Source organism: Diorhabda carinulata, chromosome 6 (assembly GCF_026250575.1).
Source record: "Diorhabda carinulata isolate Delta chromosome 6, icDioCari1.1, whole genome shotgun sequence".
Classification (NCBI taxonomy): Eukaryota; Metazoa; Arthropoda; class Insecta; order Coleoptera; family Chrysomelidae; genus Diorhabda; species Diorhabda carinulata.
The window spans coordinates 28376697-28403608 of NC_079465.1; the positions used below are offsets into that span (position 1 = coordinate 28376697).

Below are 26912 nucleotides of genomic sequence, written 5' to 3' on the forward strand. Positions count from 1 at the left end.
CTCCGGGTGGAGATATTTAGCTTTTGAACTAGTGAAATTAGTTTTTCTATTTGAAGAGGAATACAAAAATTGTTAGCTAAAAATTGTAATAGAGCTTTTAATTAACTTTTATTCACCTTATATGTGCAATAATCGACATTATCTTCTTACTAAAATGTCTTTCAGTAATGGAGTATAATGCAAAGTTTACCTCTCGGTTTCTTTTTCATCCGCTTAATTATTTAGTAATAAGACATGAGAAAATATTTACTACAGTTTATTTACAAATTTAGCGTCAATAACCTTGGGAATAACTAGGAAACTTGTACGGGCAAATGTAAACAGATACTTGAACATTCCTAAGATTTCATAACGCTCTTAATGACATCTAACAAGTTAAACGCACTAGAATGAAATAAATCAGATGTATTTATAAATATAAAACGTACCTCAAATTCCGATAAACTTTTTATGGCTAATAAAAATGTTAGTCCAAGGAAGAATATGGTTGCTAAATTTCTCAAATCGGAAATGGTTGTTACTAAAGGGATAGATCCCATTTGCCAGTCGTGAGACAGGGTTGATGGACACAGCAGAAGCCACATGTTGAAGGCCGCTAAGTATCCAAAAGTCAGAAATCTGAAAAATAGAATATTTGTTAAGAAAGATTGGAAATATGGATGTTAAAAATTATTAATAGCTCAAACAATTTAATATAGTATATTTCCAAAATAATGATTTACTGAAATCACTAACAATATATCAGTGAAAGTTTTTCTGTTATTTTGTTATATATTTATATTACACGATACACGTTTTGATAATCATATTGCCATTGTCAAAGTGAGCCACCCCTCAAGTGAAACTCTAATCAGAGGATCCCTTAGATGGTTATCGAACGTGTATTTGATGTTGAAAATTAGTGAAAGTCGATCTAGGGGGAATGTGAACTTTGTTATATATCATTGCTTCATATTCCTTGTTCAAAACAATAATGTTAATAGATTACTCGATATGTCCTCATCATTGAGTCATGTATTCTCAATTTTCTGGGACAATTAGAGATGTGATTCGAGCGAAGAATTGTGAGAATTGCATGGACAACAAGAAAAACCAACGAAGAAGTTCTGAAGAGAACAAGAAGAGAACGTGAATTACTAGACACGATAAATAGCATACTCCAGGTGATGCGGAAAGAGAGGTACCATCTGCTTCAACTCTTAATAGAAGTGAAGATAGAGGTAAAGAGGAGATTGGGCACAACAGAAAAATTAATTCATACCTCCAGAGACAAGATAATATGGTCAGAAGTGATCGTAAACATCCTTTAATGGATAGCATAAGAAGAAGGGACAATATATTGCACTTGCATTAACAAGTTTTCTTCATTTGCTAAGTGTCCAAATCATTATTTCGAGATAAACACTATTTTTTCTTCTACGATGAATTTTCTAAATTGACTTTTATCAAAGTCAAACATATGTTTATTCAATTCATTATTTTCCAACATATTTAATATTATCTTTGGAAAATTTCTATAAAAAATGGCAATAATTACAAAATCAAGGATGTACTGAGTGCCAACATCACAAAAATATAAATAATAGAGTAATTTATTATGAAAAAACACATAAAATGAAGCTTCTAATGAGTATCAGTAATAGGTTTTCATAGAATCGTCTTTTATATTTCTTCAAATAAAAAATCATTGCCACTAGATTGTTTTTCTTCAGAAATTCTACTCTGGCAGATCAAGTTTTAAAAGTCATTTTTGTGATTGCTCCACTTGTGACATTTTTCTTTGAAATCTCCATTGTTTTTCAATCATCTATTTTTATCAGGGTTACACGAATGTTCAGGAATCCTGGATTTTCTCTGTTAATATTGATCCACTATGCTTTTGAAATTTGAAGTTTGGATGCATTGATTGAACTTTCAGAAGCATGTTTAACATCTAAAGTTTTCATGGATCCTTAACCTAACTCTAATAGTGTTTTTTTTCCTGTAGCTATCATCATTTCCCTCATTTTCTCTTGCCTGTTTTGCCTTTCAATTTGTACGAAATCTCTGTGACAGCTCATAAATGGATGACAGTATTTTGTTATGATTGATACCATGAAATATCCCTTGGAATCCAAATAAATCCATGAAAACAATTTCTCTTCATTTTGCCCGGCGCAATTTTCGTTCCAGATTGTTACGCATGAATTAATTTAGTTCCCTCCACGTCCTGTGAAACACTGGGGCTACAAAAATATTGAACCATTGTTAATGTTCTTTAGGTGAACATAAAGGTTATAGGTTGCTGACAATTCTGATGTTTTTTGTTATTGCTTCTAATACTGCTTCTGTTTTTCCGTCATGGAGTTGCAATTTGAATATAGCCTCTTTTTTAACTTTTAGAAAATTCCAAGGCAAAAACGATAGCCCACTGTTGTATTAGTATGAGCTTTGTTCGTCAAATGCAGGGTAAAGTCTATTTATATTAAGATCCGAGCTCAGAGCTCGCTTATGAAGCGATTATATTGTCCCACGTTTGCAGTGAATCTATTTATTTGAGCAGTAACCAGTGCTTCGTCTTCTGGCGTTGAATCACGATAGGCTGTTTATTACCCCTAATTTCTTTGTAAATTGGATCACCTCGTTTTTTAAATACAGCTAATCTTTCAGTTCGTCTACGAGTTTTTCCAAACACCTTCCGTTGAACAACGTGAAGGAAAGCGTAGATTATCTCCTACTCTCTTTTGGCCAGGCTAGGTACTATGCCTTCTGTTGATAGGTTTGTTGCTTTATTATTATTCAAACCGTAAACTTCGTGAAAAAGTTTCAAGTTTTGTTCATGCGATATCTCTCCACATTTGAAGTTGCATTCACAGAATACCTGGAGCAAAGTAAATGAAAATTCACAATCACTATTGAAAAATAAAAACACTGTTCGACTGATTGTGCTTTCAGAAGAATGTTTGGCAAGAATTTTCATATTTCTCATTGTAAAATATCGCAGGCTATTGAAACCCGAATCTCCATATATTACTCACTATAGTTCTCTGAAATGTGGAGGGCCGATCAAGATATTGTCGTGGAGTTAATTGTACAGATTAAGAGTGAACTGACTTCAATCCCTGAAGACGATAACTTGATTATAGAAACACATCAGATAGTGTGAACGTAAGTGTTGATGTACTGGTATTGTAAAGAGTGTGTACAGTATAAGATAAATAATTTTTTGATGATTCCAATTCAAAGTAACTTTACGTTTGGAACAACTGATAATATAATGAATGGGAATATAAAAATAAATTTTTTGCAGTGTGCTTGATTAGTTGCGAAGATTTCTTCGACATTTATTTGAAAGCAAAAAGTGAGATTCTACTTTCGTTACTACATGAACGTATTGTACAAAATACCACGAAAATATCATGAACACATAAAACACTACATAATATACGTCACTATATAAATGGTGTGGTCGAAGTCGACGAATCCCACCAAACCAACGAAACCACCGAAATCTGTAGATAAGCCCCTAGGAAGCGATTGCTCGAGGTTGCCCCAGATAACTCGCTCAATTTAACTTTATATTGTATATTAATAATATACACACGAAATAGTTGCTTCCTTCAGAACTTGTAATAAACTTAGCTCTTCACAAGCGGATTATTCTAATAACCTAGATGTAAATCAAAGTGGAAATAATTAATTTTCGCTAAGGAGCATTGTTAATATCTATATGGTATATCTACAACTTTGTAATTATTATCGTCAAAATAAGATGTGAACTTCCATGTGACTTTAGAAAATTTCCAGTATAGGAGAAACCCAAGGTTAAGACAGATATATTTTTTTCACATACCATTATTTTATTTGTTAATTTGCCGTCACGCTAAGGTAACAACAACAAGGTAACAGCGGAATTATAAATCTCCGTTATACCTTCGATTCTATCTCTTAACAGTTGTTTTTATGTTCTTTGGAAACAGCTATAAACTCCGTGTCTTTTCTGATAGTTCAACTCCACATTAACATATGTCGTTCGTGGAAATCACAATAACCATACATCAGATCTCATTAGGTACTGAGTTGCGTGCAAGTCACCGTCGAAAATAATTGTGTTCCTACTTAATTAGTTGTATTGTTTATTCCACTCGGCAAAATGATATTAATATGACAAAAGAATAAAACAGTTGTTGAATGGAACAACTTTTGTGAAACATAATATTGAGAATTACAAAAAACTGTATTTATGCTCGTTCTCCGCGAATTCTTCTAGCCAATTGGATATCCTTCGGCATAATGGTGACTCTTTTAGCATGAATGGCACACAGATTATTATCTTCGAATAGACCTACCAAGTAAGCCTCACTAGCTTCCTGGAGAGCCATAACCGTTGAACTTTGAAAACATAAATCTTGTGCTAATTGTTGAAATGGCAATTTTCTTATAAGTAATTCGGTACTCTTATCTCACGAAGAGCGACAGTACCTGGTCTATAACGATGAGGTTTTTTTACTCCACCAGTAGCTGGTCCTCTTTTACGAGCGGCTTTCGTTGCTAATTGTTTACGAGAAGCTTTTCCTACAGTCGATTTTCTAGCCGTTTGTTTGGTACCGATACATCTTATTTTTTTTTGTAAGTATACAAGAAATTTCAATATACTAAATCGCTATAGCAGCTTGATAAACACACAATGAAGATTCTAATTTTGCTATATTTGCGCAACCCGTACATGCTCGAGACCACCTAAAAGGTGAAAAGATAGTTGGCAATCCACCTCTCAGGAAAAGATGCAGAGGCAGCTTCAGAATTAACAGATCGACAGATCTCCAAGAAGTAGAAAAAATAGAAGACAAAATACTGAAAAACCATGCAGTAGGCGTGCTGAAGCAATAATTCCGTGCAAATCCGTCTAACTATACTGTGAATACAATTTTGCATACTGTGAATGTGAAGCCACGATAAGTTTACCTGTATTCTCAGTGGAGTACTTTTTGAAACAGGAATTTTGTGATACTTCAGGAAAGTATGTGAAAAAATCCATAAATACTCTATTAGGGAGAGAAAAATTAGTAACCAGCATGGCAGAGAAGCTAATCCACGAATGAGAATTGTATAATTTTGTGTAACCTTGCAGAAGAATATGATATGTATATTGGATGCATAAGACACAAACATAATTTGAAAAGTTATAGGCACTACTAACTGAAAAGATCTTATTTATCATTACTCAATTCATTTTCTTTTATATAAGGAAATTATTCATAAAGAACAAAAATAAATTTTCATTCAATTAGAGACAAGATATAAAAAAATTGAGCAAAGGAGAGAAGATCAATGTGAATAAAATCAATGGTGAAGTTATAGAAGTAGACTATGATGGTAAAACACATTTAAAGAAGAACGTGGAGTGAAGACACAAAAATAACAAAATGGAAATCAGTTGTAGAGAATAAACGGCAATAGAGTGGGAAAATTAAGTCACATGAAAGCATGTAGATTAACAGGAAGAGGATGGATAGGACAAGAAATGAGGTAATTTTGAAGAATCTTAATCAGGAGCCAGAAACAAAATAGTTAAAAGATGTTTAAATTGGTAGGAACGAAAAAAGAGAGGAACGTCATGAATTCTAAGATGAGAAGTGACAGTAGAAAATAGATATGAGAAAAAAAAGGAGAGGAAGACCTTGGAAAACTTAGCTACAACAAATAGCATAGGAGGGGGAAAGACAAAAGAGAAAAAGAAGAAGAAGAAAAATGTGGTGACAGGGGCCACAAGGGACTAATCCTTTATGGTTAATGGACCGATAAGATACGGTTATGTATATATTATCAAAATTTATTCTTCCACTAGATACGGATATTTTTGTCTCACATTCACATTATAAACATTATTCCCAAATCTTTTGCAGCATATGATGATATTGTGCTGATTGTAAGACCAATATATCTTCATCAATTACATTTTTGTAATTAAGCTTCCAGAAAGTATTTTTAACAAATTTCAATAGCTTGAACAACATTTCCACGTAATTTTTGAACTAATTATTCATTTGAATGTCCATGCCAGCGGCAATGTCAGTTTTCAATGAAAAAATATTCGCAAAAATATTGTTCTTTATCGTCGAAATCTTTACGTCCATATTGATATAAATATAGTTTTTCAAAGCCGAAATGTTGTCTTTATGGTAGAAATCTTCTCATCAATTTAAGTAGAAATGGACGAGATCAAGGTAGAAGACTCAAAAGTTTCTGGATCAAATCCGTGACTTACCAGTGCCACTTTGAGTCTTTCTACTAGTTTATTCTTATTACCGGACGTTTCCAGCTCTCCAGTTCGGCTTTTAGGTCACCTTGTCTCTTAGCCATGTTTATGTTACTATTTATTCACAACATCCCACTTCTGACACCAATATAATGTTATAATGTCATTCTATTCGTGGGGTTATTTCATACACACTGTCTCCCACGTTCCTAATTCATTCATACACTTTACACTACATTTAACTAACTTATATAATAATTAACTTATCACTACTGCCTAACTAAGTTATTCAAATTGTTTGGTTACAAACTCGTTTATATATCCAAAACCAATTTCTAAAAAATTCTGGAAAATAAAGAAACAACATATAAATAAATAGACTTACCTAGAAATTAGTTCGAAAGTAACAATGTTGACAAATCGCTTGCTATAAAAAAAAAACATCAAACGGGCTGCGACTTCGCCGAATTCCATTATAACCGGACAGTGCCCGCTTCATTTCGGGGACGAGTTCTAACAGTGTATTAGATCTAAGCAGTGCATAATTTTTTTTATAATTATGTCGGAAGGGATTATGGAAATTTCGTTCGTATTTTATTTATCTTGATAACCGAACGTTATCATCGCAGGTCACCAATTAAAAAGTTTTATGCTTAGGAAAAAAATGAAATACACAGAATAATTTTTTTCACCTTTACATCTAATCAATTCAGATATAAGTCTCTTAATATTTTCGTTTGTTTTTCATTTTGTATATAACGCGTAGACTGTAGCAGGGCATGTTGACGATTATATAGTTATTTATTCAAACAGTATGCTATTAAGGGAAACGGCTGGATCATGTTTCGAATTATTTTAAAGGGGTTGAGAATAGAAATGAATATACATGGGCTTTTTAAGAAGCGAAGTTTTACTACCGCATCATAAAAATTCAAATCACAACAAATTTTATGGTAATCTAAAACTCTTTTAAATAAATTATTTCACTTCAAACAGAAGTACAATTGAGAATTGAGCAATCAGATTAAGAGGATTTTAATTGGAATTATCTACTTTGTTAAAAAACTATGGCATGAAATTCATATTTATACATTCTTTGCAAAATATGCTTTACTCTCAAATTAATAAATCTGTTTTCAGGATTTGAATAAAAAATATATAATAAATAAAAGCCAATTTCCTCGATGTTTGTAAATATGGCTCAGGCACTTTATTACACCGAGCACTTCAATTGTAACAGAAATACAATGGAAACTGAAATTGTCATGCAGATTCATACACAATGCTGTTAACTATTATCACAGTGCTGATTAAAATCGGATCATAGTGCGAAGAATGAAGCTATGAATGGGTACTAATAATCAATTTTTCACGGAAAACTCAAAGAGGGAAACAGCTACAGCAGTATATAGTCTGTTGAGAGTATGTCATATTCTTCATACAAGTTCAATGTTGAAAGTTTGCTCTAAGTCTTGTGCTCGAATGTCAATCTCAAGGAAACACAAATAATAGGAAATTTCCAAGTTTCAGAGCAAATATGGGATGTAATTCCTAGAGGAATGATAAAAACATTTATTCAAAGCATACGCTCGTCTATCATGATTCACAGTGAACGGCCTGAATTAGCAAGAAGAAATTATCAGAGACTGGAAACCATTTATCACGTTGACGTTCGAGACAATATTAATAAAACGAGACTTCAAATGGAATAAGAAAAGTGTTTTTGTGCTTTTTGTCTTAGAATAGTTGAAGATATATTAGAGATGTCTGTTTTTCATACTTTTCCACTTTCTATTATGATGATTACGAATTCTTAGTCCTTCATATTTTTACAAACTTCAGCTACGAAAATTCTCAATTGAAAATTGTCCAAGACATTGTTGGAATAGAAGACTTTTTCAAAAATATCTCATATATATGATAAATGTAGAAAGATGATCTATTGATATTTTTTTACCATGAAGCAATATAAGATAATGGTATCGTACAGTAGTTGAAGGTAACAGATACAGAGGCAGAATGCTAATTATTGGAGATACAGTTTACGTCACGTCAATTTGAATTCGTACCTCCCTACATATTTAGGAAATTCAAAAATTTCAAATACACTTTTAATTCCAAGTCAGATAATATTAGCGGATCACATAAAATCACATATAAATCTAGAATGGGACAGTAGCAAATGCTTTTATGTTATTTTTAGTACTTTTCGAGAAATGAATTGGGAATAACTTGTTTTATCACTTAACTGGTATGGCAGAAAATCACTGGACAGTGGTCTCCCCAGCATTGTTAACCCTTCTAAGGTAAGGTTGGGGTCGGATCCGACCCTAGCGTCAGTTTTTTATGAACAGCAATCGCGCAATAGCTTTGAAGGTCTCTGCACTTTAGGTATCCAATGAGTCATACTTATTTCTCGTTTTACCGTAGTGGGTTTTCGAAATAGTCACTTCCTAGTAACTTTTAGCTAGTCTGGACGGGTCATAGAAGATCCCACCTTACTCAGTTAGTTGAATCTTGATAATATTTGTTAATTTTTTGATCTTATTTACTTGAACTACTATGAAGAAAAAATGTATGACTTTTCCAATGAAATGTCTATGGTATTTATCTGTTAGGTACATTTCAGGATATGTTTTCGATATTGCTTGCTAGGAAATTTTTGTTCTACATAAATGAAAATCATATCTCTCAATTCTTCGTTTCAAAAGTGATCAGGTCTTGGAGGTTTTACTCATTTTAGAACAAGAATGATGTTACCTGATAAAAAAATGTTGAATAAACTTTAAAAGTTGTGTTGTTCGAGCACATACTCGCTTTGTAATATGTATCAAATACCTTATTGTGAGATTCCTTTTAAACTTCAATGGAAGAACTCTTACTCTGGCTATTGGTTTGCTCCGTAAGTAATGTTACAACGAAATTGCCTATCAATAACCCAAATTCTCATATCATTTATTTAAATATAAAACAAATACATTTTCTTTTGAATAAAATATTTTTTTATTTCAATGTATTGAAATATTAAATACAATATTTTACATTCAGTCACTCATTCATTATTATGAATTATAACGTTGACCATGTAGTGGATCAGTAGAATTCAAATAACTCGAGAACTATAAATATATATTCTACAAAACTTATGGACCTATCCAAATTGAATAATTGCATTTTAGACTAATAAATACTAAAAAATTTGTTGTTGATTGCGTTCAATCATCAGATCTTTCACATATTATTGCTTTCCATCACTCAAACTAGTTCATACTCAAATTTCAGTCTTCTTTTCAAGTAACAGCGAATCCAACAACTAAATTCTATTCCGTCATTTCCATATCCAGTAACCCACTTATTGTTATATATATTATTACACCATCAGCCAGAACATAATCAATTTTATAAGAAAAGTCAGAATTAAAATCCCGTTTTGACACATCGGAGAGATTATTGATTCTTATAAATTGGAATCTGGTCTTCTGAAACCTCATTTTGCAACTCTCCAATTATGTATTTAGCAGTATCAAACATATTGTCTTATGAATAGAAATAGAAAATATTCATCTCACTCCGTGAATAATTTCACGATAAACGAACTAAAACATCAAATTAATTAACAAATATTTTTAGTTAAATTGAATATTCTAAATGCCATTCACTGGAATCTTGACAATAAGCAAATCGACGTACACGTTCTTCTAGTGCAACACAAATAACTTCCGGAGTAATTCATTAACTTCCTTTCTAATTGTATATCACAATTCTTTATTTTGCATTTCTGCAATTTGATAACATTATAAAATGGAAATCTGAGAGTTAGAGATCTAGATATCGCGGTTCTATTGTACCAATAGAATACTGGCAAAAACTGGTTTGAAAACTCGGCAGCATCACATGAATAATGTGGTGGTACGTCATATTGTTGTCACCAGAATATGTAATTTGGTTAGTTGAGATTTTCGGAATTTGAAAACATATTGAAAATGACTTGTATCACTTCTTTCTGCAGAATTCAAGATAACAAAAAAATAATGGTAAATAATTGTGTCATTAGACACTCCTGTCCAAGCACTGATTTTCTAATTAGGTTAAATATGAATTCCAGTCATATTCTTCTCATTTAAATTGTCATTTCGACGAGTGACTGAACCGTTTAGGCAAAACGTAGCCTCATCCCATACAGGAAACCCCAAAGTTGACAAAGCGGCCAAGCCTGGGCCAGTCCTGGGAAGCCTAGCGTACCTGTATTGGCCCATGCGTGGGCCAGGCTACTTAGCTCAGCTTCGGCCATACCAATGATTACCCAAGCTCAGGCCAAGACCAGTCTTGGCCATTTATTATTAACCCAGGCTCGGTCCAAGATTAGTTGACCCAGACTAGGCCATACCAATGATTACCCAAGCTTTGCCATTCATTGGGGATCCAAGCTTCGGTTGTTCGGTCACATACTCTGAGGTTAACGATAGTGGTACAGACTTGTGCAATCTACACGTGTTTAATATTATTATTTTACTAATTAACTGATATTTTTATATTGTTAATTACAGTAAGAGTAAGATTGAATATAAAAATTTATGTTTGCTTATTTTTAAAATAGAAAAAAATCATATTGAATAAAAAATGAAATAAAGAAAAAGTTCTGGCAGTCAAGGTTGGCTAAGCTCTGGCATTTAAGCTTGGCCCAGTCTTGGTGAGCAAGCTTGGCCCATCGTTATCACTCCAGAGTTTTACTAAGACTGGTCCAAGCCTGGCTTACAAGCTTGGCCCAGTGTTCTACATGGTTGGACCAAGCCTTTGCCAAGCTAGGGCCCTTGGAGCTTTTCTCTATGGGATAGGAAAATTATTTCTAAAGACAAAATGGCTTAAAGAAAATAGTATCGAAAAAAAAAATACCTGACGTAAATCGAAGGATGAAAGGCTGCGGGATTGTCTTGCTGGGAAAATTTCGGTAGAGATCCTTGCAAAATTGCAAGCCTTAGAGTCAGCAGAATACCAAGCTGGAATAAAAAAAATGTCTTGTTAATTTTGAGATGTACATACTCCATATAAAATGAAATAGTATCTGAGGATTAATATTTAGATTCACTCATACTTCTTTTCTGAATTAAATAATTCTTCCAGATTCTACCTCTCGAGTGATATAATATAACCATAATATTCACGATTTTACTCACAAGGGAATTATATCACACTGTAACACTTTAGTTTTGAAAACTGGGCACGGAAAAACGTTTTTCAATGAATCAACTTTGAAATTCTGAAAAAAATATCGCAGTCTGAGCTTTGTGTTTTTGTTTGCAATTAAAAAAACTATTCTTACAATGAGTAGGAATACATCTATTTATTTATAAGAAAACGTCATTTTATGAAACTTAAAACTCTACTACAAAAAACAAAATTTAAAAGTAACAAGAAACCATATGATTGATAGGTAAACTACTTGTGATCTATAAATTCTTCAGATTATATATTTTATGTAATCCATGAATTATTTCATTCGGAATAAAAAAAAATAATCCACGCTCCAGCATTTAGAGATGACGCTTTTTTTACAGCTTTTGGACACCTAGTAGAATGTAGTTAATTCACCCTACCTCAATCTGACGCGCTCGAGAAATTCAGATGATCAATTATCTTTTACTAATCTGATGTTTTATTCTTGACGGGTGACCTTACATATAGGGCTCATATTTGATGGAGCTACTTAACCGGACACAAGGATACAAAGTATCCCCTGTATTTTTATCTGCCGCGGTTTAATAAATTCCGAAATTCCCATTTGGGCTCCACTACTATAATCTCTCAACGTTGGCAGAAATCGGTATTTTGAGATTTATGAGCATCAGTATTCATCAGAGAACTGTACCGGTGTGCTAGATAAACGACACGACGAAAATATCAAATATTATATGTATGTATATGTGGGCGATGAGACAGAAGATTGTTTTTTCAATGTAAAATTGTAAAATGATGAAAAAAAATATTCTACAACGTAATCTTCCTTCAACTCCACACACTTAGTCCAGAAGATTTTGCGTTCGTCTATGTCAACTACCAGAACCAGATTTAGCGACATACGAGGCCTTCACAAAAACCGGGACATAAAATAAAGACAAAAATCTTTCAAATTGCGACGACGAGTCAACACTTTTTCTTTGATTCACCTTCACCTATAGTATTTTCTATGTACATGATTATCTTGTTCTGAAATATAGAAAATGGAAAAATTCTTCTATATTTGTCAATATGATTCTTGTTTTCAATTTGTTCTATACAAGATGTTTCAAAAAAACGTAATCTCGTCTCTATAATAGATAAAAAACTGAAAAATATTTGGTAAAAAATTTTCGTAACGCTATCCGTATTCAAGTTAAAGGGACAAACTTTTCTGCATAATGCGTAACAGCTGCACTAGAGTTTCCTAAACACTTGCCTAAGGTTAATAACATGTCAGAGTATTCAAAAGTTGAGTAAATTTTGATTAACAATATCTAATTTAACAAATAACAATGTTTTAGAAATGTAATTATTGACTCAACGTCATAACTTTCAATGATTGACAGTTTTCCATGGCTAAATCACAGAAAATCCTATTACCGTGTAAAAGTCAAAGTTAACGGCCTTCAATAGTTGAGTACACATACTTATATAACTTTGAAAAACAAGATCCTTTACTGATTAGACTTGATTTTTGTGAAACATTACAAATCAAAAAATCCCAAAACGGTTCACCATATCGATTTTCATCAAGAGTGCCTTTTTGGTGTAACATTTAATGATGTTTAAGTTCACTTTAAATTTTGCTTAATAAATCTAGCATTGACAAAGTCAAGTTCGATACTACTGGGTACGAACCGTGTAACTACCGCCCTCTATGGGAGTCAGACATAAAAACAAATTCATTGGATGTATTAGCTTCCAAAATATATTCGTATGGAATTACAATACTGCCAGTAGTTGCGGCAAAATAGTAAAAAATGTATCTATCTTGAATACGGATGGCGTTACTAATTTTTTTCTATCTATCCTAGAGACGGAATGACCTTATTTTTGAACACCCTGTATAAGTTGGTTCAATTAGATTCCGTATTCCAAATATTTGATTGGATATTTGATGTGGACGAGCCTTTTGTATGTCAACTTTAAGTAAAACATTGCATGCCAATTAGGTTGAAAAATATACTCCATTAACAACTGTCCATTAACAACGCCCTCTTTTTCGACCATTGCTAAGTACTTGGGAACGAATTTTAAACATTTATTAACTGGAATAGTTCCATTAAGTGACAGTCCCGGATATTCATCATTTGTGTTCATATGGTCAAATTTAAAAATAGAGAAACATTTACAAATAAGTTAATGGAATGGAGCAACTCAAAGATAATAATTGATTTTCATCGGTTCCTTTAACGGTGGAAATTTAACTATTAAGATAGAGTAAACGGTAATAACAGTAAAAAACAAACATAAATACAACTCAAAAAAATAAAATTTCAATATACAGAAAAAAACAACAATGAGTAACCAAATAATAATAAGAGGTAATAATTAGTCCATAACAAAAATTAAACCAGTATGTAAGCATCCTGGAATTGAATATTATTATTAGAATAGAATCGGTTACAGAGTAGAAGGCACTTTCCAGTAAATATGCCCTCAAATTATTGCGGAATGCGGGAAAATTTAATATCGATTTGATTTCAATTGGCAAGTGATTGTGCATTTTTTTACATTGTGAAATATTGAGCCTTTAACTAATTCTGAACGTGGAGTAGGTGGGTAAAACGGATTCAAAGATGAAGAAGGAAGGAATAGTCAGAATTTTCAATCTTCTAGAGAAGTCCCTGCAGTGAGCCCTACTGTTCAGTCCGAGTAAATATTTAACAGCTCTGTTTTGTAGTTTGAAGATTCGCTAAAATTGAGTCACACCAGACGTACTCTAGAAAAGAACGGAATATCGGAGATGCGACTCATTAATAGACTGTTAAGGAGATGGATAAGTTCAGATCTTTGGAAACTATTCTCAGTGCAAAACTTAATTTTTTAGATAAGGAGGCTATATGTAACTCCCATGGGATTGTCCATAGCCCTAAGAATTTTAAAAACTTTGGTTTTAGAAACGTTGAGACAGAGAAGATTAGAAGGTCCTATGAAAAATTTTACCACAGATGTTACTTTATTACTGAGCCTTGGGGCACTCCACATTCTATTGGTTTGCAAGAAGATATCGTTATATATATATAAGTATGACTTGAATCATACGAAACACGAGAGGTGTTTCCCTGAAATCGTATACTACTGAAATTTGTTGATTCAAATATTATGATTAACATAATCGAAAGCCTTAGAAAAATCACAAAAAGTTGTGATGGCTGTTTAGTATTTAGATAACCTTGGACGGAGTATAATTGGGCGATAATTCGATGCTTGATTTTTATCTCCTCCTTTATGCCGAGTTATAATTATAGCCCTTTTAAGGCAATTGGGAAAAGTGCCAAAATAGAAGTCCACATCACCAGAGAACATGTTCCAGTCAGTTGTTTGACGCCGGTGCTTGAAGTTTTGAAAACTTTTTTTTGAAAAGATACGGCATAATTTGCGAGAAGCATTTTTAGTATTGGATTTTACCGAAAATTTTGTTAACACTGCTTCATCATCGGAGAGACCTGAATTAAAGTCAGTACAGTCGATGGATTCTGGATCATACGATGACACGACAAAGTCTATAGTACTATAACTGGTCAATCAAAAATTGACTGAAGAAATTCTTGACCAGCACACACACTAAAATAATCAATATAGAGAATGCCATAAACTATTGGTTTGCTTTTTAAAGGTAAAGACTCTAGTAAGGTCAGTAGTTTGTGACAGAAAGTATGCAAGTCCATGTCCTTATAGATTTGTATTATGTAAATTATTTTCAAATAATGTGTATTTTTGGAAGTAGCGTAGATAAAAAATTACGAGGGCTTGACAATTGTTGTTTTTATAATTTTATGGTTAATAAGTTATTTCAGAATAATAGCGCACCCTTTACAAAATTATATATAGTAGGGGTTGCATCTCCCATCTTTAGATATTATAGGAAATCTTTCTCAATCAGGATAGTTGTAAAGATGAGAATTTTGGAAAGTTTTCTGAGATTATAACGCGGGTTCAGGTAGATTACTCATCATCTTATTGTGAATCCCAGCCCAGAACGAGATATACATCACAGTTCCTGAACTCCCTTCAATTTTAGGTAGAAATTTCAAATTCAATACATGACAGCAAGAACTTTTGATTTGAATTAATATTTTGTGCATTAATTTTTCCATGAAACTTTTTTTTATATTATAAATTCTAGATGTTTTGTTTCGAGCAGTTAACCATTATCCATTATCTCACACGGATTTAACATTGAAGTACAATTCTGATACTAAACTATTTTCACGCTGGAATGATGAAAACTATAAAAACGGCAAACTTCTGTAGCCTATCAACGACGCTGCTTATGAGAATTAATAGTGGTCGACCATTTAACGAGAATAAATATCTTCAAAAGTTAAAAAAGCATGAACAAATTAAAAAACCCGCATTCATCCATCAGGGTAGAAAGAACCATAACAATGAACGTGATTCTGGTAAGTTTCCGAATTCCGAATTCAGATCATGATTCGAATCATAGTTTCCGAAAAGTCCTTATGTAGAAACTCTTATTCAATCAATTGACTTCTACTTTTAACAAACGAAATATGAACTAAATACAGTCCTTATTATTTAAACAAATCAATCATTCGAATACAAGCAACATTTGCTGGCGTTATGAGTTTTCAAGAGATGTTTGAACAAATCGTTGATATCGTTGTTTTAACAGATTTGACTACTCTTTCACTTTTACTTATAATTTGATTGAATCCCATTCAAAATGGATAAAATGTTGCTTATAGTCGGAGGATAGATTTGTTGAAATAATAAGGATTGTATTTAGTTCATATTTTATGATTGATGTATATTTCTAGCTATCGAAATAAGACCCGTCTTCACAACTACCCTGAGATAGGAAGATCCCCTCCCATAAATAATGTTCTACAAGAATTTTGTACACACCCCATATTTGATTAGACTGTTGGCCTGAATGATTCCAAAATACTTTGATTCAATATTTTTCATTTGCAAAGTCAGTTTCTTATATTATATAGGTGCTTGATTGCAGCATTTATCGAAGATGTATTGAAAAATTATAGATTATTTTTTATAACGAATCCTTCTACCAAGAGAAATTTTCCTTTTCAAGTTCACTACTATTTATTTATTTGGTTATTCATAACTCTTTTATAGCAGCGTCATTCGATATCGACTGCTATTAATTTTCGTTTGAATCGTTTCATGCCATTGATAATGAATTTATAGCAACTAATACTTTTTCATAAATCAAATATTTGTGAATATTCATCAGGAATATTAATTCGTAAATCAAACAAATTCAATTTAACAAACATTTACTCCACTTTTGAAAAAACGAACGGATTCGATTGTTTTTCATTTCATTTGATCACAAACAGTAGGGAAGGTAAAAAAATGCGTTTGCTGAAAACTGGCAGATACTAGAATTATCAATTTTGTAATGGCTTTTGCTTCTCCGATTAACAAATTATCGATGCATTGATTAAATAGTACTAATACTTCATCAAAAGCACACACGAGTGTGGAGATGTCTGTGAATACTAATCTTGAACTTCTATGGGTTGTAGTGTTCTAGGCGGGACTATGTTAAGACATTTGCCAGAGTAGTATCTGTAAAACAGAGTCAGGTCGGCGACCTTTCTTCCATGCTCTAAGCTGTCCAAATTTCTCATCAACTCTGGATAGCCTATAAGTCGAGCAGCTCTCTTCTGTATTGAGTCGAGGTTCTTTAGGGTATTCTTGAGAGCTGAGTTCCAAATGTACGGGCAATATTCTGAAGATGGAAGAATCTGGGCCTTACGGGGAGGATGTTGCGGGGTATATAGCTTTTTTTTTTGGTCTTAAAGAGGGCTAACGTTTTTGTGATGCTGCCTTGGCTGAATCGACCACGTGACTATGCCAGGATGGTGATATTTTATGCCCAGATAGAACAAAATTCTGAGCTGCAGTGCCAGCCTTCATTGTATAAATAGCAGCCTAGGTCATTGCTGAATTCAATTAATCAGATTGATATTGCTGATCTATTACTGCCTCCGGATTTGGATAGTAGCGGAGTTTATTTCGGTGGTTGATTTGAACAACGACATCAGTATGCTATCGTTGACGAAACTATATATCGGGTTTGTAGGTTTGTCTTTGATGTTTTCGATTAGACAGCGAAGTTCTATAATTATAGTAATACTAAGTCAACTAAGCCATGCCCAAGGATAATCAGTAGATCACTATCTATATAACGTTATAAAGTATAAACATACTTTATTGTTTTTTTTATTATATATTAATTACATTGTATTGGTAGTGGTGATCCCAGGAGGCTACTAACCTCTAAAGGAAAAACTACTCATCTATATTTGAATAGATTCTATGAAGATAAGTGAACGGAAATATGAAATATGGTACTCTTCATTTGGTTTTGGAAACGTCAATCATAAGAATATACTTTAACTAGGTTGGCCCATGGTTGAAAAAGTCTTGAAAAAATTCAGCGATATCACTTCGAAACTATAAGAGTGTAACTTGCCAAGGATGCTACAATTTGTCAATATTCTTGGAAATACGACTCTCCTGCATCAATACAATTTTGCCACTGAGATTTTCATGCGATATCGGCTTCCTGAATGGCTTCACGGGACAGATGTCCTTCAGCAACCTCGTCGTTACGGCTCCAATTTTGTGCAGGGTTGCCAAATACTATCATTTCAGCAATCTCTTGAGCATAGGGAACAAAACTAAGTCTGATATATCGATGTGGGGGTTGTAGACCTCCCGAAGCATTGTCTATTATGGCCTGATTCACTGTATTGCTAAGACTCTGGACATTCACTTACGAGTGAACGTATGCAGCGTCTTATAATCCCTTCGGGAAAAAAAATGTGACGTATTCTTTTCTGTTGATAGTTGGGATTTCTCGCCTATAAGCTAACACTGGTAGTTTAATTTCATTCCTAATTACTTCCTTTTGGATAGTACCTATTTCTTCCACGTTAGTATTGGGTCTAAGTGAAGTCCTAAGTATTTGGTGCTGTTACCTCGTGGAAGTTCAATTCCATTCAACTTTTAATAATTCCCAGTGAGGAAAGAATAGATATGTTTTTAGTTTGTAGTATAATTTTCCGTGTCATACTTTGTCCAAAGCTTGAATGATGTCCAGGAAGGCTACACATTATACCACGATTTTTTCTTGGAAAAATTCGAATGAAATATTGTATGTGTGATATGAAAAGTGAAAAGCAAAAAATAAACAAACAGGAAAATATGTTTGAAAGACGACATGGAGTCCTAATCCTATGCCCGTTAAGAAAAATGCGAAGTTCAACCATTTTATGTGGTATTTTTTTCGCTACATGATTATGACCGATGCCGGTTTATTGAGTTGAGTTTTTGCGTATGTTTGATGATATTCTACCACTTTTCTTCTGTCTCGGTAAATGTGCTTCTCAAATATTCATAAATGCTACACACTATTTCTTTTTACAAAAGTCCTGATTGTTTACGATAACGATTTTTGTCGTCACAACTTGTATTATATTGAGATGCAGACTTTATTGAAAAAGTCGCGCGAAATACGAGTACCTCGCGGAGTTAATAATACAAACTAATAGTTGAGATCTCTCCGCCACAGTCGTGTGTCCAATATTACGATGTATTGATAATCTAGTTGACTGAATTCATATTTAATTGTTTGAACTTCAGTATTTTTTATTATTAAATATCTAACAATTAAGTTACTTCTAATCTACAAATTATGCCAGAAGTTGTAATTTCTAAGCCACTTTTGCATGCAGCATTTCCATGAATTCATTTGACAACTATTCAATCCAGCCACATAGAAGAATATTCATATTTATCATGTTTCTTTTCTCGATTTGTATTACATCTCCTTTTCATAGTTATCACCCGAAATTTACACAAAAGAATCGTAAATACTTCCGTGAATATCGTCAAATATTGTTTTACATTATTTTAGACATATCCTCAAGTAAATAAATGTACTTACCGACGTAAGGATCTTTGCAGCCCTTTTAGTAAATTGAAGAGTTTCTTTATTCCACTTTCTTTCACCTAAAGACCTATAAAATATTTTTTCAATTAGTGAGACAAATATTTCATCAAATGAATTATGAATAGCACTAATTAGATGTCTTGGTGAAGCTGGATGTTCCAATGCTGAGAAAGTTGGAAGAGACTTGGAAGAGTTAATAAACAATAACATAAAGAATGGAGAGAAACAAGACGATAAATTGTAGAGTTATTCTAATATTTTTGTAGAGACAAGATGAAGAAAGCTTACCACTGTTGGGTAGACATGCTCATGGAGTCTTACAAACAATGAGTCACTTCGACGGGACACTCGCGAAGTTTGCGCACGCGTATTTTACGAGAACTGTCGTTCATACATTGTTACCATGCAATTAGACTATTTGGATGAAACATATCAACAGACATAGCAAACTAAATTAATATCTTCTAACAAAATGACAATGAAGAAGTTGAACTAATTATTATGCACGGGTCAAATTCTTTTTCGATTTGATGAATATATCGTCATGACGTAGTTTCTGCATTTTTCAATTGTTGGTGTGCATGAAATACTACAAAAAGAAACTGGAAAATCAGATAGACAGTTTATATACAACGTTCAAGGGGAAAAGTTAGGTCGTAGATACTATGTGATATTAATCTTGATATTGACGACGCTAAAATAGATTTAGATGCCCCGAGTAGAAAAATATTGTGAATATAAAATAACTGCATCTGCCAGAGATAAAATACAGTTGATATTCTCTGTTTGTATTTAAACGAAATCAATTCTTCTGAGGAAAAAGAAAAAGTTTAACAATTTGATAGATAGAAAGCGAAATTTTGTTTACGGTACTTTGTGAGCTTTCGAGTCAGAGAAAATAAACAACTACCATGAAGAAATACATGGGAAATCATTCGAGAGTTGGCTTAGTAAATCTTGAAGAATACATACTACAGCCAAAAGAAGAGTCTAAATTGTACATTATTTGCGCTTGAAAAATGTACAACTCGAGATAAGCGATGTTGAGGTAGAAATTTTGAGAATACAATAAATACATTGGTCATGAAGAGAAATGATGGAGAAGGTATTAACAAAGTTTTGTTTATTTTTCTCGCTTATATTCGCAAACTCAACCATACATAACATGTATGTCATGTCATGTATCAAAAAATTACTACTTCTGAGATCTTTTAGGTTTTAAAATATTTGCACTGACTCGTTTATATCTATTGAAAAATGGAATCATTGCTAAGGAGACACAAAAGATAAAGTAAACGTCAAAATGTTCGAATTAGTACATGACATTAAATATAAACATCAGTTAGTTAATTAATCTTAACAATTATGCTTCTAGCCGTACTTCCTCAGCCGTAATAGATTGAAAATGTTAATTAAACATTTTAGAATATCAATTCCATAGCTTTCTATTTTTATCCTAGTTGGTAACATAAAACCTTATTTATTATTATTATGACCATTATGACATTAGAGCCATACCAGATCTATGCTCTAATGTCATAAACATAAGATTCAAGCTAGTTTGGGCTACACAAAAGGAATAAAGTTAACCTCCAATAGGTTTTAGGACATATTGGAATTGTTTCTATTATTATTCTCATCAAATAGTTGTCATAGTCAAATGAATTTTTCATTGTTGGTTCACCTAAGAATAAGAATACGAAAAAGAAATAAAAAAAAGATTCGTTGAAGAATGTTTATTGTGATATTTTTGTAGGGTGTCCATTACATGCATACTATTCAAAAAAATATAATGAAATTCCGGTCGCTCCTTAATGAAACTATGGACAATTAGCTTTTGTAGCAAACAGATTGCGCTATACATGATAATGCATTCCGTTATTTGGATAGCGTTCTATAAAGAGAGTCAACTCCCCCAAGCTTTCTCACGAACACAAACACCTCATCCAATCAATTTTTATTTAATGATATATATGGATGTGATTCAAAACTGAGGAGTGGCAAAAGAGGAACACTTCGTAAATTGCTTGTTTTAGAATACTTGAAATAGAGATAAATTGATGAATATCATACCAAATATCTGTTCTCACGCATATTAAGCATCTATTCAATTTTAAGTGCAACATATTTTTCAATAATTCCGATATTGTTTTGAAGAGAGTGTAAATCATAAAATAAAAAAGTCTCAACCTATTATTATCTAATTACGGCTTTATTCCTAAAACTTTACAAAAGAAACTAATTATTTCTGTATTTTCAAACTACCGTACAAATCACAGTTGAATGATCTAACAATTCCTTTTCTCAGTTGACATTATCACAGCTTTATTCCAAAACGGAAATAGAATCTTGTAATCTGATTTCAACAGACGCAGGGGCGACTACAGTGCTGCACAACTCTCATAAAATTGAGAATTTGAAAACATATTTGAATAAAAATAATCTGAAATTATAGAAACTTCTCTGCCAGTGAATGACATCCACGTATTTTACGATTATCGCAGTATTATTAATCATTCGGAATATATGAACGATTTGGCGCTTTTCCCATGATCTACGGCAGTGTTTTTTAACCTTGCATGTTAGGGCATTCAAGCCCTTCTCAAATTCTTATACCCCCCTATGTAATATAGACATAATTTTTAATGTTAAAGAATTGCATTGGTCAATTAAGAAACTTAAATGATAGGTTTTAAGAAGAAGTCATTAGGAAATTCTCAACGAAACACAATAAGTAAATTTTCGAAACATATAATGGAAAACTGAACTTCAAATTCCAAATTATTTGATTGAAGATATTTTCTATAATAATTTGATATTTCAAATTTAGTGAGATCCTAGCGCTTGAGGCATGCTGCACATAGATTTTATGTCAGGTTCCAATTTGGTTAACTTCAGTCTCAAATTTTCTCATTCTGTTATATCCAGACGATTTATTTTGTTTTATTAGTTCCACAGATTCTTTACTAGTCTCCTCAGCTTACCTTCTTCATTAATTGAAATTCTTCAATTCAGTTGCGATCCACTGAGTTGTTTAGCGAGATTTGAAAACGTCCGGGCTCCTCTCGGAGCCTGCCGTCTGCCGCAGGGAAGTTAGCTTAACGTCGCTTAACGATATTTTGATTTCTCCAAATGATTTTATAATATTTATTGACCGTAATCATTAGAGAATTTGTTTTTCTCTTTAAATTTTGACACCGAAATCTAGCATTCAAATGGCACAAAGCAAAATGGTTAAATCAATGTCGAGTCCATTTTCTAATTGCCCCCCTTTACAATCAAATTGCCCCTCTGTGGGGTGTGGGATCCACGTTTGGAAACTCGGATGTACGATCAGCCACATTAGAGTCCCGGCGGTCGAAAAAATTGACGTGATTGACGAGAAATGGCACAGTGGTTAGATTCTTAGTAAACAGATTTGTTATCGCGACTTTCCGAACAGTATTATAACAATTTAAGCTGAATAAGAATGTACTATAATAGATTATAAGATTTTGGGCATTGTGTAAGTTGTTTTGATTTCAAGAAATAGCAAGAGATTTTGTGAATATTCATACGAAAAAAGATGGAATTAAAAACCAAAAATAGTCCACAAGTAAATATCATTCTAGATGAAACTGTTGTTAGCTGAAGAAAAACTACACATGGAAATTTACTCTTAATATCCATGACAAAACTTCTAGGCTAAATCAGTTGAAAATTAGGGAGCACCTGAAAAGTTGTTCCATATTTGAAGGAATCTATCTCCAAGGAAATTCTGAATGATCTGTTACATTGCATGCTTGATTTATATTAAGCATAAATAGTTGAGGAAATTGATAAGTGTTCTGTTTTGACAATCATGTATGAACAGAGATTCACCTATAATGTTTTCATCGTAATCGAAAACTTACAGATAATATATAAAACGCAACCCTATAAAAGGATTTTAAAAAAATGTTTAGGAAGATGTTTTGATATACCTCTTTTTTCCATTATCGAGATAATACTGTCTTCTTCGCATGAAAAAAAATTCTGGTTTGTCAGAATCAATCAAATCAAATCAGCTGGGAACTAAATTCATTAGCAAACTCCAATTTTTATTTGTACTTTTTTTCAGAAGTGATAGTGAACAAAACGGTACAATGTTTGTTGGCGAGTCGCTGTGCGCTTCGCATCCAAGTTTACATTTAGCTCAATAAAGTTGAAATTCCGGGCAAATTGATTGCTGTCTATTTTTTTCGTTTCGCGGATTATAGGGAAAATGTGGGTGAGACGGGAATACTATTTTGAACTCTGGTTAAAGCAGAAAACTAGTAGCTAATGAAACATGTCTGCCGTTTCATTTCACTTACATTGTAGATAAAATAGGATACCTCTAAAGACAATTGAGAAAATTAACTATATTTTGGCAATTTCCCATACTTAGCAAAAATAGAGCTTAAAAACTACTTACTATGAAAGAACTTTTACAACAATAAAAAACAGAATATATATTTATTCTCAATTGAAAACTTTAGTAAACTTGAATTGAAAAGTACTGAATAAATGATATCCTATTTCGATTTTTCTTTGCCAATAACGTGAACAAAAACAAATTTTCTATTTTCATCCATTATTTTCATTATCGGATACATCTGTAATTACTATTATTAATCGTAAAACCAAGACAATAGGCTAATGACATGAAAAATGAAATATATATGTTTTTGAATGAAAATTAGGATAATATCTAGAGAAGACTAAATTGATTGTTATTTAATGTCCTTTGTTAGGCTCATTATATCTGTTGCTTCAATTCAACTTATAGGAAGTTCTCCATATTAGGACGCGAGATTAACAATGTAATTTTCTGCTAAGATTAGTATCAATGTATGATAGTTTTGTCCCTGTTTTACTCGAGGAATGAAATCGAATGATATATATAAACTATATAATATTATTACCTGTCTCATTGAGGGAAATGCAAGCAACTAACGTTATTATGTTCGTTCCATTGTCCAAAACATCAGTGGGCAGCAATAAAACAAATACAATATTCGGCCATAATTCAGAACCTTACAGCAGTGCGTCACTTTGTTTCTATTTGCTAAGCAATACGATTCACTCTCACTTCAAATTGATAGTGCGTTTATATCACGGAGGTACTATGATCATGTCCACAAACCACGACTTTTCCGAAATAACACAGTTCAATGATATAATATCTGAGAAAGTATTCGAATTTTATCTCTCTATGTTATTCCATTTTAAGGACATCATTCCTCATAAACTAATTTTCGTTTTCTATAGAAAGAATAATAAATAAACACAGCCAGCTGGCATGAATACCCATTATTGGCAAGGTTTTGAAGCGAGAGCATTGTTATAATATATTCTTCCGCAGATATATTGTGTGACAGTGGTTCAGATTTCTCAGATATTTAGAGGCTTATTTGTTGAGATTTTATCGCTATATCAGACAGATATATAGAGTTTTTATTGTATTTGTAATGAACTTCAGACTAGAGAGAGAACTTGGGGGAGGTGACTTGGGAAGAAATAACATTTAGACCTGTCACAGTCCTTACTACATAGAATGTACTTCCCTCAGTAGCCACGCTTTTCCCTCAATCACAGAAATCGAATAAGACTTATAGTCACCGGGTAAACAGGAGGTCGGTTGGGTATACTGGGTCTAGCATACATTTACTTGCACGGCCAGCGCTGCCGCTTGCCCCGGCATATACATCCCCCTGCACGCAATCATCCTTCGTTCAGTTCCCGCGTTACTAATGACGCCTGTTGACATGCTATAGCCGATTTTCTTGTAACCACACAAAAATATTTAGAAAAGTAAGTTGGTATTTTGTTGTATAATTATTGTATTATATATAAACCCAAATCTGTTTGTTACGCCGTAAAATAACACAAATGGTTGCCTTAACTATTCGTTTCTTACTTATTTATTTTTGTTTCGATTCAACACGTGCCTATGGTCGACGGTTAGTCTGATTCACTGTGTACTCGTTGTTAAAGAGATTTCAGAGAATGCACTTTGTTCTTGTTTTATTTGATTTAATCAAATTCATTAATACATTATTTGTAATTATTATACTGTTATAGAATAAGCAGGAACCGAAAGGTAAGAAAGGAATTCACTAAGAAAAGAAAATGAAGAGGGCACTGGATGCGATGAAGGCTGGTTCAAGTATTAGGACAGTATCAAAAGAATATTACATTCCATTCCATTTTCTATATTACGAAGGTATAACAGAAAAAAAAATATTGACTCTTATCTATTGCGTTGGAAAAATATTTACGGTTGCATATGAGAAGGCCCTATGTGAATGCTATAATGTTTTATGGTCTCTTAACCAAAGGCTGCGGTCAAGTAACTCATGATATAGTGAAAATAAATAGTTAATTGAAATACAAATAAAATTACCGTTATAGAGTGATTTCGTGGCTTTCGTGAGCGAGTTTCGGATGTCACTATGAAAACTCACGATTACACCGTCTGAAGCGCGTTTCAATAACCAAGTTATTGTCATCAGAGATGATATACTGTAACAGTATTCAAGGAACAAACGGTCAAAATATTTTTGATAATCTTCAAATTGTCCTCAACCGCAGTTCAGAATTTGCAGATTGTTCTCACATTCATAATCAGGATAAAACTGCTACTGTTACTGCATAAAACAATCTGAAAGTTTTAACTCCAAAAGAATCTATGAATATATGTAAGTGACCAGGGGTGGAAAAGGTTATCTCTTTACTATATGTAACATAATTGCGGGTGGGGTTGCAGTGCCTGCTGCAACAGCCTTTCCACATGTGGAAACAATTGGAATACCATCAGGTTCTCTTATATGCGCGATTCCATCAGGGTGGTTGAAAACTGAAGCTTTTATATATGTTATTGAACATTTTGTACAGCGATCAGGATCAACGAAAGAATCTCTATGCTTAATTTACATCCTCATATATTGACAAAGCTCCAGCCGTTAGATTCAGTATTTACGGGCCAATTAAAACTTACTATGTAACGACAATGATGGATGATGAAAAATTTGGGATATCCTGTTGGTATTAATGGATTGGTGCTCTAGTTGATGAAGTTTTTAAGAATTGTATGACACTTGTGAACATAAAGAACTCTTTCAAGAAAATCTTTCAAGAAAATTCGACAGAAATAGACTGATAGACCCCATGCTGAAGAAAAATTGGCTCTGTTGTTGACGGTAATGAAAACTTGGCACTGCCAAATCAAGAGACCGAAGACACATTCATTAATGATGATAATTAAAATTTAAGTCATGTCAGGTTCCACTACTGTTAGTTCAGAAAAAGATGATATGACTCCACAGCTACTAGCCCATCTTTGTTTGACAATAAATTATCCTGCCAATCCTGTAGTTTAGTTACAAATTAATAGCCCTCCAGTGAGGGCCATCCCTTACCAGGATCACTTCAACTACATGGATAATTACTCCAGATGAATTCCGAAAACCAATGAAAGCAGCTGCAAGGAGTAATAAAAAAAAT

The 26912-nt window shown here is 32.9% G+C and overlaps 1 protein-coding gene across 1 annotated transcript in view; it reads right to left on the reverse strand.

Moving 5' to 3' along the window:
* The window catches only part of LOC130895246 (protein O-mannosyl-transferase TMTC1-like), a 136779-nt gene that overhangs the window by 35538 nt on the left and 74329 nt on the right, over positions 1 to 26912 (reverse strand). The window contains exons 7-9 of the mRNA XM_057802457.1: positions 19401 to 19473; positions 11132 to 11235; positions 429 to 618 (exon numbers count right to left, since the gene is read on the reverse strand). Coding sequence (XP_057658440.1) covers positions 429 to 618; positions 11132 to 11235; positions 19401 to 19473 — 367 coding nt within the window. The remainder of the gene's footprint in view (positions 1 to 428; positions 619 to 11131; positions 11236 to 19400; positions 19474 to 26912) is intronic.